Source organism: Nerophis lumbriciformis, linkage group LG31 (genome assembly GCF_033978685.3).
Source record: "Nerophis lumbriciformis linkage group LG31, RoL_Nlum_v2.1, whole genome shotgun sequence".
NCBI classification, from domain to species: domain Eukaryota; kingdom Metazoa; phylum Chordata; class Actinopteri; order Syngnathiformes; family Syngnathidae; genus Nerophis; species Nerophis lumbriciformis.
In genome coordinates, this window is record NC_084578.2 from 10,125,453 (window position 1) to 10,140,000 (window position 14,548).

Here is a 14,548-nt window from a genome sequence, read left to right on the forward strand (position 1 = left end):
GGTGAAGAGAGGCCTAGAAAGGCTCCATTGAAGGAAAAAGAGCGAGGGGAGGAAAAGATGGCAGACGAGTGCCTCTTGAGAGCTTTCCTTATTAGCCGCGCTGAATCCCTCACTTTCAGGAAAACACACATGCAGACCCTTTTTTTTACAGCCCCCCCTCTACCTCTTCTCATTCCTCTCCTTTATTCCTTTCCACATTCTTTGCTCCCAGCATCTCACTTTAGTTTATCCCTCACTTTTCTCCCCACGTTCACATCTCCCAGTGGCCTTTTTCGCCCAGAACACTCCCTGACCCCAATATCCCGTCCCTATCTGCGGAATAATCCCCGAACATTCCCGTGGTCTGGTCCTCGTCCCCACACTTTATTCCAGTCCACTCTTGTCTGCTTAAACCCGCAAACGTTGGCTCTGCCAGCCTCCCAAGAATGTTTTCTTTCATTTCTTAGATCTAAACACTTCTTGTCGCTTCCATTTCCTCCAAATCTCTCTTCCTCACTGTCCAAATCTTTTTCTTCTTATTCCCCGACCCTTATCCACTCTCTACATTCTGTGGGTTTTTTTCATACTTTTAGAAGTAAATTCCCCTTTTCTTCCATGCTTCATCTTGCTAATTTGTTCCTTGAGCTCCAAACACACATTCAAGTCTTTCTTCTTCACAACTATTTTAAGTTTTTACCCTTTTCCTTTCCTTTCTTCAACTTCTGCACCTCTTTATTCCTAATCCTACTTGACCTTCCATTTGGCCTCCTTTTAGTTTCAAGATACTCCAAATCCCTCTTCGGGCTCTTACTCTCTCCATGGTCCTTGAACCTTCCGAGCTCCTTCAGTTTTCAAATGAAAATGCATCTGGGTTTTCTCAGGCATTCCAATATGCAATAAATCTTATGTATTCCAGTAGGCTAAAATCACCAGAAGTTCTTATTTTATTTTTATGTTCTGTAATAGAGTGGCACTTAAAGGGAAACTGCACTTTCCCAATCCTTACATAAGACAAGAACACACGTTTTTCTTGGTTCATGCATTGTAACTCGTATAAATCAACGTCGGGTCGCTCTATTACGCCGATAAAGCATTTCTAAAAAACCTTCATCCTGCTGTAAGTATATATGTAATGTAGTAACATTCATAATATCATGTAATATTTATGTATTTTGCTCGTGTTAATTCCACAGATGGATCACAACGGACAAATAATGATCCAGAACCTTATATTTTTGAGCCTGAATATAAGGAGGATGATCCACAAGTTTTAGAAGCTATGTGCTAAACAGATACAGCTTTAGTGAAACACTAAGCATCATGTAGCGGTATTGCTAAGTGCTGAACAAGAAATACAAACCAGGAACATGATAAAATAATCACTTACTGTACAATGTCTGCTCTCACCGGGATGTCGACGGATGGGATGTTTATATCTTCCCGTTTATAATAATCCCTTCAATTCCCCCGAATTGATTGACTGGCTGGAATATAAAGACAATATAACATACATCCATAAACGTGGATGTATATGCAAAAGTGCAATATATTTATCTGTACAGCAATCTATTTATTTATATCTGCACCTTATTGATTTTTTTATTCTGCACTACCATGAGCTAATGCAACAAAATTTTGTTGTTATCCGTACTGTAAAGTACAAATTTGAATGGCAATAAAAAAATAAAAAAATGTAAAAACATTTTTAAAAAAGGAAGTATAAGTTTAGATGAAGAATTAATTGTAATTGTTGCAAACGAGCGTCTTTTCGTGTCTTTTTTGCCATCTCCAGGTTGAAAACAACGATCCAGAACCGTATATTTTTGGGCCTGAATATAAGGAGGCTGATCTACAAGTTAAACATATGCAGCTTTAGTGAAACACTAAGCATCATGTAGCGGTATTGCTAAGTGCTAAACAAGAAATACAAACTACGAACATGGTAAAACGATCACTTACTGTACAATATCTGCTCTCACCGGGATAGCGACGGATGGGATGTTTATATCTTCCCATTTAGATGAAGAATTAATTGTAATCCGCACGCAGGTTAAAAAATTAAATACAAGTGTTGCAAACGAGCGTCTTTTCTTGTCTTTTTCGCCATCTCCAGGTCTATAACAATGATCCAGAACCGTATATTTTTGAGCCTGAATATAAGGAGGCTGATCTACAAGTTAACCACATGCAACTTTAGTGAAACACTAAGCATCGTGTAACGGTATTGCTAAGTGCTAAATAAGAAATACAAACGAGGAACATGATAAAACTCACTGGGATGGCGACAGATGGGATGTTTATATCTTCCCGTTTGGATGAAGAATTAATTGTAATGCTCACGCAGGTTAAGAAAGAAAATAAAAGTGTATTTTTGTGTCTTTTTCGCCATCTCCGGGTCACAACGTTCGTATTTCCCTTCATTAACAACAATACTACTAATCATGGCAGACTTCATAAGAGAAAACAAAGACTACTATGGGACAAATAATGATCCAGACCTTATATTTTTGAGCCTGAATATAAGGAGGCTGATCTACAAGTTTTAGAAACTGTGTGCTAAACAGATCCAGCTAAGCATCATGTAGTAGTATTTATAAGAGCTGAACAAGAAATACAAACTACAAACATGATAAAATGATCACTTACTGTACAATGTCTGCTCTCACTGGGATGACGACTGATGGGATGTTTATATCTTTCCGTTTAGATGAAGAATTAATTGTAATCCTCACGCAGGTTAAAAAATAAAAAGTGTTGCAAACGAGCGTCTTTTCGTGTCTTTTTCGCCATCTTCAGGTCTATAACAATGATCCAGAACCGTATATTTTTTAGCCTGAATATAAGGAGGCTGATCTACAAGTTAACCAGATGCAACTTTAGTGAAACACTAAGCATCGTGTAACGGTATTGCTAAGTGCTAAATAAGAAATACAAACGAGGGACATGATAAAACTCACTGGGATGGCGACGGATGGGATGTTTATATCTTCCCGTTTAGATGAAGAATTAATTGTAACCCTCACGCAGGTTAAAAAAACAAAAGTAGTGTTGCAAACAAGCGTCTTTTCATGTCTTTTTCGCCATCTCCGGGTCACAACGTTCGTATTTCCCTTCATTAACAACAATACTACTAATCATGGCAGACTTCATGAGAGACAACAAAGACTACTATGGGACAAATAATGATCCAGAACCTTATATTTTTGAGCCTGAATATAAGGAGGATGATCCACAAGTTTTAGAAGCTGTGTGCTAAACAGATAAAGCTTTAGAGTAACACTAAGCATCATGTAGCGGTATTGCAAAGTGCGGAACAATAAATACAAACCAGGAACATGATAAAATAATCACTTACTGTACAATGTCTGCTCTCACCGGGCTGTCGACGGATGGGATGTTTATATCTTCCCGTTTATAATAATCCCCTCAATTCCCCTGAATTGATTGACTGGCTGGAATATAAAGACAATATAACATACATCCATAAACGTGGATGCATATGCAAAAGTGCAATATATTTATCTGTACAGTAATCTATTTATTTATATCTGCACCTTATTTTTTTATTCTGCACTACCATGAGCTAATGCAACAAAATTTCGTTGTTATCCGTACTGTAAAGTACAAATTTGAATGACAATAAAAAAATAAAAAAATGTAAAACTTTTTTTTTTAAAGGAAGTATAAGTTTAGATGAATAATTAATTGTAATTCTCATGCAGGTTAAAAAAAATAAACAGTGTTGCAAACGAGCGTCTTTTCGTGTCTTTTTTGCCATCTCCAGGTCGAAATCAATGATCCAGAAGCGTATATTTTTGAGCCTGAATATAAGGAGGCTGATCTACAAGTTAAACATATACAGCTTTAGTGAAACACTAAGCATCATGTAAAGGTATTGCTAAGTGCTAAACAAAAAATACAAACTACGAACATTATAAAATGATCACTTACTGTACAATGTCTGCTCTCACTGGGATGACGACTGATGGGATGTTTATATCTTTCCGTTTAGATGAAGAATTAATTGTAATCCTCACGCAGGTTAAAAATAAAAAGTGTCGCAAACAAGCGTCTTTTCGTGTCTTTTTCCCCATCTCCAGGTCTATAACAATGATCCAGAACCGTATATTTTTGAGCCTGAATATAAGGAGACTGATCTACAAGTTACACAGATGCAGCTTTAGTGAAACACTAAGCATAATGTAACGGTTTTGCTAAGTGCTAAATAAGAAATACAAACGGGGAACATGATAAAACTCACAGGGATGGCGACGGATGGGATGTTTATATCTTCCCGTTTAGATGAAGAATTAATTGTAATGCTCACGCAGGTTAAGAAAGAAAAAAAAAGTCTCCATCTCCGGGTCACAACGTTCGTATTTCCCTTCATTAACAACAATACTACTAATCATGGCAGACTTCATAAGAGAAAACAAAGACTACTATGGGACAAATAATGATCCAGAACCTTATGTTTTTGAGCCTGAATATAAGGAAGATGATATAAAAGTTTTAGAAGCTGTGTGCTAAACAGATCCATCTTTAGTGAAACACAAAGCATCTTGTAGCGGTATTGCTAAGTGCTAAACAAGAAATACAAAGGAGAAACATGATTAAACTATCAGTTACTGTACAATGTCTGCTCTCACTGGGATGGCGACTGATGTTATGTTTATATCTTCCCGTTTAAATCAAGCTTGATAATGCAACAGGTCTGATTGGAGAGCTAGTTTCCGCAGCTCATGGGTCCATGACGATGACTTCTGTTTTGTTTGATCAGCCGTTTTACTGCCGTGTTACAGACACCGTTTGGAAACAATTAAGGTATGTAAATTAAGATTTACAAAATATTTCTGTGTAAATAACTCATTTCACAACGTACTTTATATATCTGCGGCTTATTCCCACGTGCGGCTTATACATGGAAAAATATTTTGTTCTTCTAAAACGCTCCATAGTCCGGAAAATTTCGGCATTTCAAATGACAACAAATTCAGCCCCTTTACTCATTAGTTTGGAGGGTGCACAGTTAACAGATGTCAAGCCACAAGCCACCTTCACTCTGTGAGGGTCCAAATCGATCGGTTGATTGTGCTAAAAACATTGCCAATTTGCACTTTTTAAAAAAAAATTATTTTCATTGTCTTCTTGATAGCATTTTGGACATCAATCCATCTGTTGCCTGCGTGCAATCATAACGCTGCCTCTCACACGCACTCCGCTCCGCTCTCTCCAGAATAATTCTATTCTAATTGGTCAAGTGCCAGAGGTTGTTGTTGTTGTTATGGTAACTCGAGAGCGCCGGGGATGGTTTGGTGGTAATGACGGTAGTGGTCGGGTGAAGGGTAGGAGGGAGGAACCCACTCAAGACTGGAGGGAGCACTAAAACCTAGTCTTGGCTGGTCACTTCAGAAAATTGACTGTGTTTGACATAGCTCCACTGGTGTGTGTGTGTACAAGAATTAAAGTGTGTCTTTGCATGTAGAAACTGGGTAAAAAAAACATTTCTATTTGGAATCTTCAGACGACCAATGTGCTTTGGCTTCTTTTTGGCAATAGGCTGACCTTTAAATCACTTTTGTGAAGTGTAATTCTGGTGGGTTTTGAATGTGGTTTATGTTTGTGATGTTGTGTATTTTGGCTTTACCGATGATGGCCGTTTTTGCAGAAATTGTGAAATTAATGTGAGTGTGTTTACGGCAGTATGTTTTACGTAAGCTATTGTCCTTAACAATGTACATCTGTTTTAAACAAACTTCAAAATAGAGAAAAAGTTGGAAAATAAATTAGGTCACAGAACATTCATGTGTCTGGAATGATCCAAACACAAGAAAATGCATATTATAAAACGATTTTTCACATAGGAGATATATTATAATAATATATTTGCTTTATGAAAAAAGGATCGCCATACCACCAAACTGCTTCAATTTATTTTGTTTTAATCAGCCTCTTAAGTCATCCGGCAGCTACAAAATTATAACATAATTCTGCTGAGTAGACCATATGTCTATTATTTTTTCCAAAGTCCAAATATGTTTACCGCACACGTACAGTAGGACTGACAATTCTCTGTCCATCTGTCTTTGCAGCGCTATCACCTCCGTTCCCACGGTCACGTGTCTAATTGTTCCGGTTTGCATGTAGATTTTAGGTGTGCTAAATATACACGCAGAATAGCCCCTGCAGAACATTTGTGGTCTTAATAAATCACAGTGCACGAATGACGCAACTCATTTTTTAATTGCCTGCGACCCATTCTAAAATTACTATCAAAAAATTAAAATAAATAAATAGTGGAATGTTGACTTTCATAACACAAAGCTACCCTGCAGACTGTTTTCTCTTTAAAGCTGGCATTGTTCAAAAAATAATAATAAATCAAAATTACAATGTTATGAATTATTGACCTAATTATGGCTCCAACGAACTCACATCGAATATTTCCCCTTGAAATAATTTTTAGGGGAAATGTTGCATAATTTGTGTATTTTCCATATATAAAAATACGTTGGTTTTTTTTTCTTACAAAAAGGTCATGAAACAAACAACCTAAAAAAAACTAACTAAAACAAAAACGTGTAATCGAAGGATACATTTGAAGTTGATCGAGAAACTTAAGTGTTGAAAGTTTAAAAAAATAAAAAGTAAAAAATGCATGACTTATTTTTTTAACACTTTTATAAGTGGGGCCCTTTTGGATCCCCACAAATTTTATCGGGATTTAAAAAAAAAATGTCACCGCTCAAAAAATAATAATACATTAAAATTATTGTTAGGAATTATTGACGTTTTTAAATTGAAATTACTTCACATCAAATATTCCACTTTTAAAATAAGTTTTGGGGAAAATAATGCGTATTTTGTGTTTTTGCCATAAAAAACTGAGGTTTCACAAAAAAGATATAAAAAAACAAACAAACAAAAAACATGTATTTGACAGAGAGACCTGAAGTTGATCTACAGATTCACTGTAAGCGTTGAATGAAAACTAAATGCATGACTTATTTTTAACATTCTTATTACTGGGACCCTTTTGGGTCCCCCAGACCAAATTTGAGGGGAGCCCTAAAGGTAAAAAAAAAAAAATCTATATGTTGTATTAGTTTTGAAAAAAACTTATAATCGAAGGATACATCTGAAGTTGATCTAGAAACTTAAGTGTTGAAAGTAGATAAAATATGCATGACAAATTTGTATCACTTTTACAAGTGAGGCCCTTTTGGATCCCCAATAATTTTATTGGAATAAAAAAATTAATAAAACTGTCAATGTTAAAAAAAAAAAAAAGAATAAAAATGATTGTGATTGATTATTGACGTTTTTAATATCAAATTACTTCACATTAAAAATTCCACTTTCAAAAGAAATTTTTGGGAAAATAATGCATATTTTGTGTTTTTGCCATAAAAAAAACAGGGGTTTTGCAAAAAAGGCATAAAAAAACAAAAAAAATAAACATTTGTATCGACAGATAGACTTGAAGTTGATCTACAGAAGTGTTCAATAAAAAAATAAAAAAAAGACTTATATATGACGAGACTAAATTTGAGGTGAGCCCTAAAGGTAAAAAAAAATCTACCCTATTTTCCGGACTATAAGGTGCACTTAAAGTCCTTTTTTCCCCCTCAAAACTCGACAGTGCGCGTTATAACCCTTTGCGCCTAATGTACGGAATAATTTTGGTTTTACTTACCGACCTCAAAGCTATTTCATTTGGTACATAGTGAAATGATAAGTGTGACCAGTAGATGGCAGTCACACATAAGAGATATGTGTAGACTGCAATATAACTCAAGTAAACAACACCAACATTTTATATGTTCCATTGAAAATATAGAACATTACACACGGCGCTCAAAAATCTATCAAAATGTTTTAGTACGACTTTGGTAAGCTATGAAGCCGCACCGCTTGATGGATTGTACTGTGCTTCAACATACAAGTGTTATTATGGTGTGTGTATAAGGTAAGACATATTATCTGGCATTTTGTTTCGCAATATCATGCAAAAGGAAGTTTTATTACCTTCTGGTACCTGCTGATCTGTATTTGGGATCTGCATAAATCCTGAAAAATTGCGTGAGTTCACCTTTGTAGTCGGTGCCGACACCATAGTCGATAAGCTTCTTCTTTTTCTCTATCTTGTTATGGGACATTCATCCTCCGCTGTTGCCATTTCTAATATAAAGTAGTGTAAAGTTCTTACTTATATCTGTCAGTAAACTCGCCATGAATGCATTAAAACATACCGGTATAGTGAGTTTACATTATTCACCCAAAGAACTCTAGTTATTAGAGAGTTCCGGTGGGACGGTTTTTCGTGGGACACATATCCGGCGGATGAGGAGATGCTGCTCCGTTATTGATTGAAGTAAAGTCTGAATGTCATTAAAACAGTTAGCGCCATCTTTTGACACTTCTTCCACTCCCGTCCTTGCACGCTACACCGCTACAACAAAGATGACGGGGAGAAGACGCTGCCGAAGGTGAGCCACGTAAATAAGACCGCCCAAAAAAACGGCGCATTTGGAAGCGACTGTCAGAAAGCGGCTGGAAGATGATCTGTAAAACATAATCCATGCAACATTTTGAGCAAAGAACCAACATTACATGTTATGTAGACCAGTGGTCCCCAACCTTTCTGTAGCTGCGGACCGGTCAACGCTTGAAAATTTGTCCCACGGACCGGAGGGCGGGGGGTATCTTTATTTATTTTTTCATAAAGAAATACAATCATGTGTGCTTATGGACTGTATCCTTGCAGACTGTATTGATCTATATTGATGTATAATGTATAATATTGTGTTTTCTATGTTGATTTAATAAAAATAAAAAATGTATATATTTATTTTTTATTTTTTTATTTCTTGTGCGGCCCGGTACCAATCGGTCCGGGTGGTTGGGGACCACTGTGTTTTACATTTAGAAAAAAATAATAACAATATGACTCCTTTAATCTAAAGGCTATGTGGCCACATGCGTGGACAGCACCTTTTAGCTCTTATTTCCAAAATTGTGTACACTGCTGAATTGGGGTCTTATGGCCACTTATGTGGACACTTATACTGCCATCTGGTGGTGTCAGAAGAGTATCACATACAATGGAATTTGGAAAAATAAGAATTAGCATGTCACTAAACATGAAGTACACGTTTGTGTACTTATGGACTAAGTACATCATATCAAAAGATGATTCTTAGTTTTTATTCTAATTAGGGTCCAATAAGCCCAAACAGCAAAGAGAAAAAAAAAAAAAGCATGTAAAGCAACAGCTTGGGCCTTGAGAGGTTTGCGCCCTTATATATGAAAAAAGATAGAAAATAGACCATTCATCGGCAGTGCGCCCTATGGTCCGGAAAATATGGTATATGTTGTATTAGTTTTGGAAATGAAAAATATCAAATTGGCCCCCCTACCATGAAGTGATTAACGTGGACCCCGACTTAAACAAGTTGAAAAACTTATTGGGGTTTTACCATTTAGTGGTCAATTGTACGGAATATGTACTTTACTGTGCAATCTACTAATAAAAGTCTCAATCAATCAATCAATGCTTTGATTTTTCAGTGTGTGGCCCTCAGTGGAAAGGTTAGGACACCCCTAGAGTGAGCCCAGGACCGTCTAGTTCACAGTCTGAGACCTTACCTGTCATTGGACGATGCAGACAGAGCCGCTGATGTCGTCCCAGCTCCTTTCGGTTTGTTGACCTTGGCATAAAGGCCATCAATGTGGTCTTCATCAGCTATGGCTCCGGGGTCATGACTACGGTTGGTCTGTCCTTGGAAGTTGGACGGGATCTGAGGAGAAGGGGTCCTGACCGGGCCATGCTGAACGATACCATGGTGATGTGACTGAGGCTGTGGCGGTGAAACCCTGTCGCGGTCCTTAAAGGACTGTATTCGGGCATAGTTGGGGTCCGCGTCATCATCTTCCACATCCGCATATGAGGGTCTGCCACTTTCCACTTGCTGGTCTCTGCAGTTGTGCTCGCTCAGCTCCGTCATGGTGGCTCCAACTCTGATGTTTGGAGAGAACTACTTTAGTTTCAACATTAGGAAAAGAAGAAAATAGCAATGATAGATTAGCAGTAGCTGAATAGAGTGTTTATATGACTGACAGACGCTTCATTTTTTGGACTCAAAACCAAACGATGACGGGGTGAAAAAAAATAGACAAAAAAAAAATGCTTCTCAACCTTTCCCGCTCTTCCTTCATCCTTTCCAGTTCCAGATGACTCCGAATGTCAGACTTCTGACACTGCAAAGCTGTCTTGGCCTCCTTCTTGTCCTCCTTTTTCTTTCCAAATCTGGGCAGATCAAAGTAATGGAAAGAGTAATTGGGACAGGGAGGGAAAAAAAAAAAGGGAAAGAAAACGTGGCGTGTTACGGACAGCGTTACCAAGGATATCTGGGCAGTCAACTGGTGATAGATTTGAGGTAAAAAAAACAAAAAGTGCAAAAAATAACCCCAACACCTTCTGTGCACCAGCACGCACTAATGCAGAGCTGAGCAAATATTTTAACCCGGGGGCCACATTGAGAGAAAAAAATGTGTCTGGGGGGGGCCAATGTCTTTGTGTGTATTAATGATATATACACATTTAGCTGTAAAAATAAATAAAAAAGTTTTAAAGTACCAATGATTGTCACACACACAATAAGTGTGGCGAAATTATTCTCTGCATTGGACCCATCACCCTTGATCACCCCCCTGGGAGGTGAGGGGAGCAGTGAGCAGCAGCGGTGGCCATGCACGGGAATCCTTTTTGGTGATTTAACCCCCAATTCCAACCCTTGATGCTGAGTGCCAAGCAGGGAGGTAATGGGTCCCATTTTTATAGTCTTTGGTATGACTCGACCGGGGTTTTGAACTCACAACCTACCAATCTCAGGGCGGACACTCTAACCACTAGGCCACTTGAGAGGACCGCCCCCTAGGGCGACCGGTGCAATGAACGCCGAGTGGATCTAGCATAATATTGTGAGAGTCCAGTCCATTGTGGATCTAACATAATAGTGAGAGTCCAGTCCATAGTGGATCTAACATAATAGTGAGAGTCCAGTCCATAGTGGATCTAACATAATATTGTGAGAGTCCAGTCCATAGTGGATCTAACATAATAGTGAGAGTCCAGTCCATAGTGGATCTAACATAATAGTGAGAGTCCAGTCCATAGTGGATCTAACATAATAGTGAGAGTCCAGTCCATAGTGGATCTAACATATTAGTGAGAGTCCAGTCCATAGTGGATCTAACATACTAGTGAGAGTCTAGTCCATAGTGGATCTAACATAATAGTGAGAGTCCAGTCCATAGTGGATCTAACATAAAAGTGGGAGTTCAGTCCATAGTGGATCTAACATAATAGTGAGAGTCCAGTCCATAGTGGATCTAACATTATAGTGAGAGTCCAGTCCATAGTGGATCTAACATTATAGTGTGAGAGTCCAGTCCATAGTGGATCTAACATAATACTGTGAGAGTCCAGTCCATAGTGGATCCAACATAAAAGTGAGAGTCCAGTCCATAGTGGATCCAACATAATAGTGAGAGTCCAGTCCATATTGGATTTAACTTAATAGTGAGAGTCCAGTCCATATTGGATTTAACTTAATAGTGAGAGTCCAGTCCATAGTGGATCTAACATAATAGTGAGAGTCCAGTCCATAGTGGATCTAACATAATAGTGAGAGTCCAGTCCATAGTGGATCTAACATAATAGTGAGAGTCCAGTCCATATTGGATTTAACTTAATAGTGAGAGTCCAGTCCATATTGGATTTAACTTAATAGTGAGAGTCCAGTCCATAGTGGATCTAACATAATAGTGGGAGTCCAGTCCATAGTGGATCTAACATAATAGTGAGAGTCCAGTCCATAGTGGATCTAACATAATAGTGAGAGTCCAGTCCATAGTGGATCTAACATAATAGTGTGAGAGTCCAGTCCATAGTGGATCTAACATAATAGTGAGAGTCCAGTCCATAGTGGATCTAACATAATAGTGAGAGTCCAGTCCATATTGGATTTAACTTAATAGTGAGAGTCCAGTCCATATTGGATTTAACTTAATAGTGAGAGTCCAGTCCATAGTGGATCTAACATAATAGTGAGAGTCCAGTCCATAGTGGATCTAACATAATAGTGAGAGTCCAGTCCATAGTGGATCTAACATAATAGTGAGAGTCCAGTCCATAGTGGATCTAACATAATAGTGAGAGTCCAGTCCATAGTGGATCTAACATAATAGTGAGAGTCCAGTCCATAGTGGATCTAACATAATAGTGAGAGTCCAGTCCATAGTGGATCTAACATAATAGTGAGAGTCCAGTCCATAGTGGATCTAACATAATAGTGAGAGTCCAGTCCATAGTGGATCTAACATAATAGTGAGAGTCCAGTCCATAGTGGATCTAACATAATAGTGAGAGTCCAGTCCATAGTGGATCTAACATAATAGTGAGAGTCCAGTCCATAGTGGATCTAACATAATAGTGAGAGTCCAGTCCATATTGGATTTAACTTAATAGTGAGAGTCCAGTCCATATTGGATTTAACTTAATAGTGAGAGTCCAGTCCATAGTGGATCTAACATAATAGTGAGAGTCCAGTCCATAGTGGATCTAACATAATAGTGAGAGTCCAGTCCATAGTGGATCTAACATAATAGTGAGAGTCCAGTCCATAGTGGATCTAACATAATAGTGTGAGAGTCCAGTCCATAGTGGATCTAACATAATAGTGAGAGTCCAGTCCATAGTGGATCTAACATAATAGTGAGAGTCCAGTCCATATTGGATTTAACTTAATAGTGAGAGTCCAGTCCATATTGGATTTAACTTAATAGTGAGAGTCCAGTCCATAGTGGATCTAACATAATAGTGAGAGTCCAGTCCATAGTGGATCTAACATAATAGTGAGAGTCCAGTCCATAGTGGATCTAACATAATAGTGAGAGTCCAGTCCATAGTGGATCTAACATAATAGTGAGAGTCCAGTCCATAGTGGATCTAACATAATAGTGAGAGTCCAGTCCATAGTGGATCTAACATAATAGTGAGAGTCCAGTCCATAGTGGATCTAACATAATAGTGAGAGTCCAGTCCATAGTGGATCTAACATAATAGTGAGAGTCCAGTCCATAGTGGATCTAACATAATAGTGAGAGTCCAGTCCATAGTGGATCGAACATAATATTATTAGAGTCCAGTCCATGGTGGATCTAACATAATAGTGTGAGAGTCCAGTCCATAGTGGATCTAACATAATAGTGAGAGTCCAGTCCATAGTGGATCTAACATAATAGTGAGAGTCCAGTCCATAGTGGATCTAACATAATAGTGAGAGTCCAGTCCATAGTGGATCTAACATAATAGTGAGAGTCCAGTCCATAGTGGATCTAACATAATAGTGAGAGTTCAGTCCATAGTGGATCTAACATAATAGTGAGAGTCCAGTCCATAGTGGATCTAACATAATATAGTGAGAGTCCAGTCCATAGTAGATCTAACATAATAGTGTGAGAGTCCAGTCCATAGTGGATCTAACATAATAGTGAGAGTCCAGTCCATAGTGGATCTAACATAATAGTGAGAGAGTCCAGTCCATAGTGGATCTAACATAATAGCGAGAGTCCAGTCCATAGTGGATCTAACATAATAGTGAGAGTCCAGTCCATAGTGGATCTAACATAATAGTGAGAGAGTCCAGTCCATAGTGGATCTAACATAATAGCGAGAGTCCAGTCCATAGTGGATCTAACATAATAGTGAGAGTCCAGTCCATAGTGGATCTAACATAATAGTGAGAGTCCAGTCCATATTGGATTTAACTTAATATTGAGAGTCCAGTCCATAGTGGGGCCAGCAGGACAGGTCAGCAGCGCAGAGATGTCCCCAACCGATGCACAGGCGAGCGGTTGACAAAAGGCATACAACAAAAACAAACATAAAACATTTTAATTGACGAATAAATCTGAAGTTGATGTAGAGATCCAAGCATTAAAAGTAAAGAAAACAATATATGGCTTATTTTTAACATGTTTATGACTATGGCCCTTTTAGGTCCCCAAGACCTTTAGTGTATTTTTTTTTTCAAAAAACATTGTTCATTGTTCAAAAAATATTTAAAATTAATGAATTATTGACCCATTCAAGGCTCTAATTAATTCACATCAAATATTTTACTTTTGAAATATGTTTTGAATAAATGCATATTTTGTGTGTTTGCTCTTTTAGAAACAAGGTTTTCTTTGACAGAGAGCATAAAACTTAAAACAAAAACAAAACCAAAAAAAACTTTTAATTGACGGATACATCTGAGGTTGATGTAGAGATGCAAGCATTAAAAGTAAAGAAAACATAATATATGACTTATTTTTAACATGTTTATGACGATGGCCCTTTTAGGTCCCCAAGACCTTCAGTGTAATTTTTTCAAAAACCCGTCATTCTTTAAAAATAATAACAAATTAAAATTAATGAATTATTGACCTATTCAAGGCTCTAATTACTTCACATCAAATAGTTTACTTTAAAATATGTTTTGAAGAAAATGCTTGCATATCA

General features: G+C 37.6%; 1 protein-coding gene across 3 annotated transcripts in view; it reads right to left on the reverse strand.

Annotated features, from left to right (window-relative positions):
* pard3bb (par-3 family cell polarity regulator beta b) overlaps positions 1–14,548 on the reverse strand; it is a 432,163-nt gene that overhangs the window by 149,393 nt on the left and 268,222 nt on the right. For all 3 annotated transcript variants that reach the window (XM_061926590.1, XM_061926589.1, XM_061926591.1), the window contains 2 exons: positions 10,178–10,288; positions 9,628–9,999 (listed from right to left, as the gene is read on the reverse strand). In XM_061926590.1, the coding sequence (XP_061782574.1) occupies positions 9,628–9,999; positions 10,178–10,288 (483 nt within the window). The remainder of the gene's footprint in view (positions 1–9,627; positions 10,000–10,177; positions 10,289–14,548) is intronic.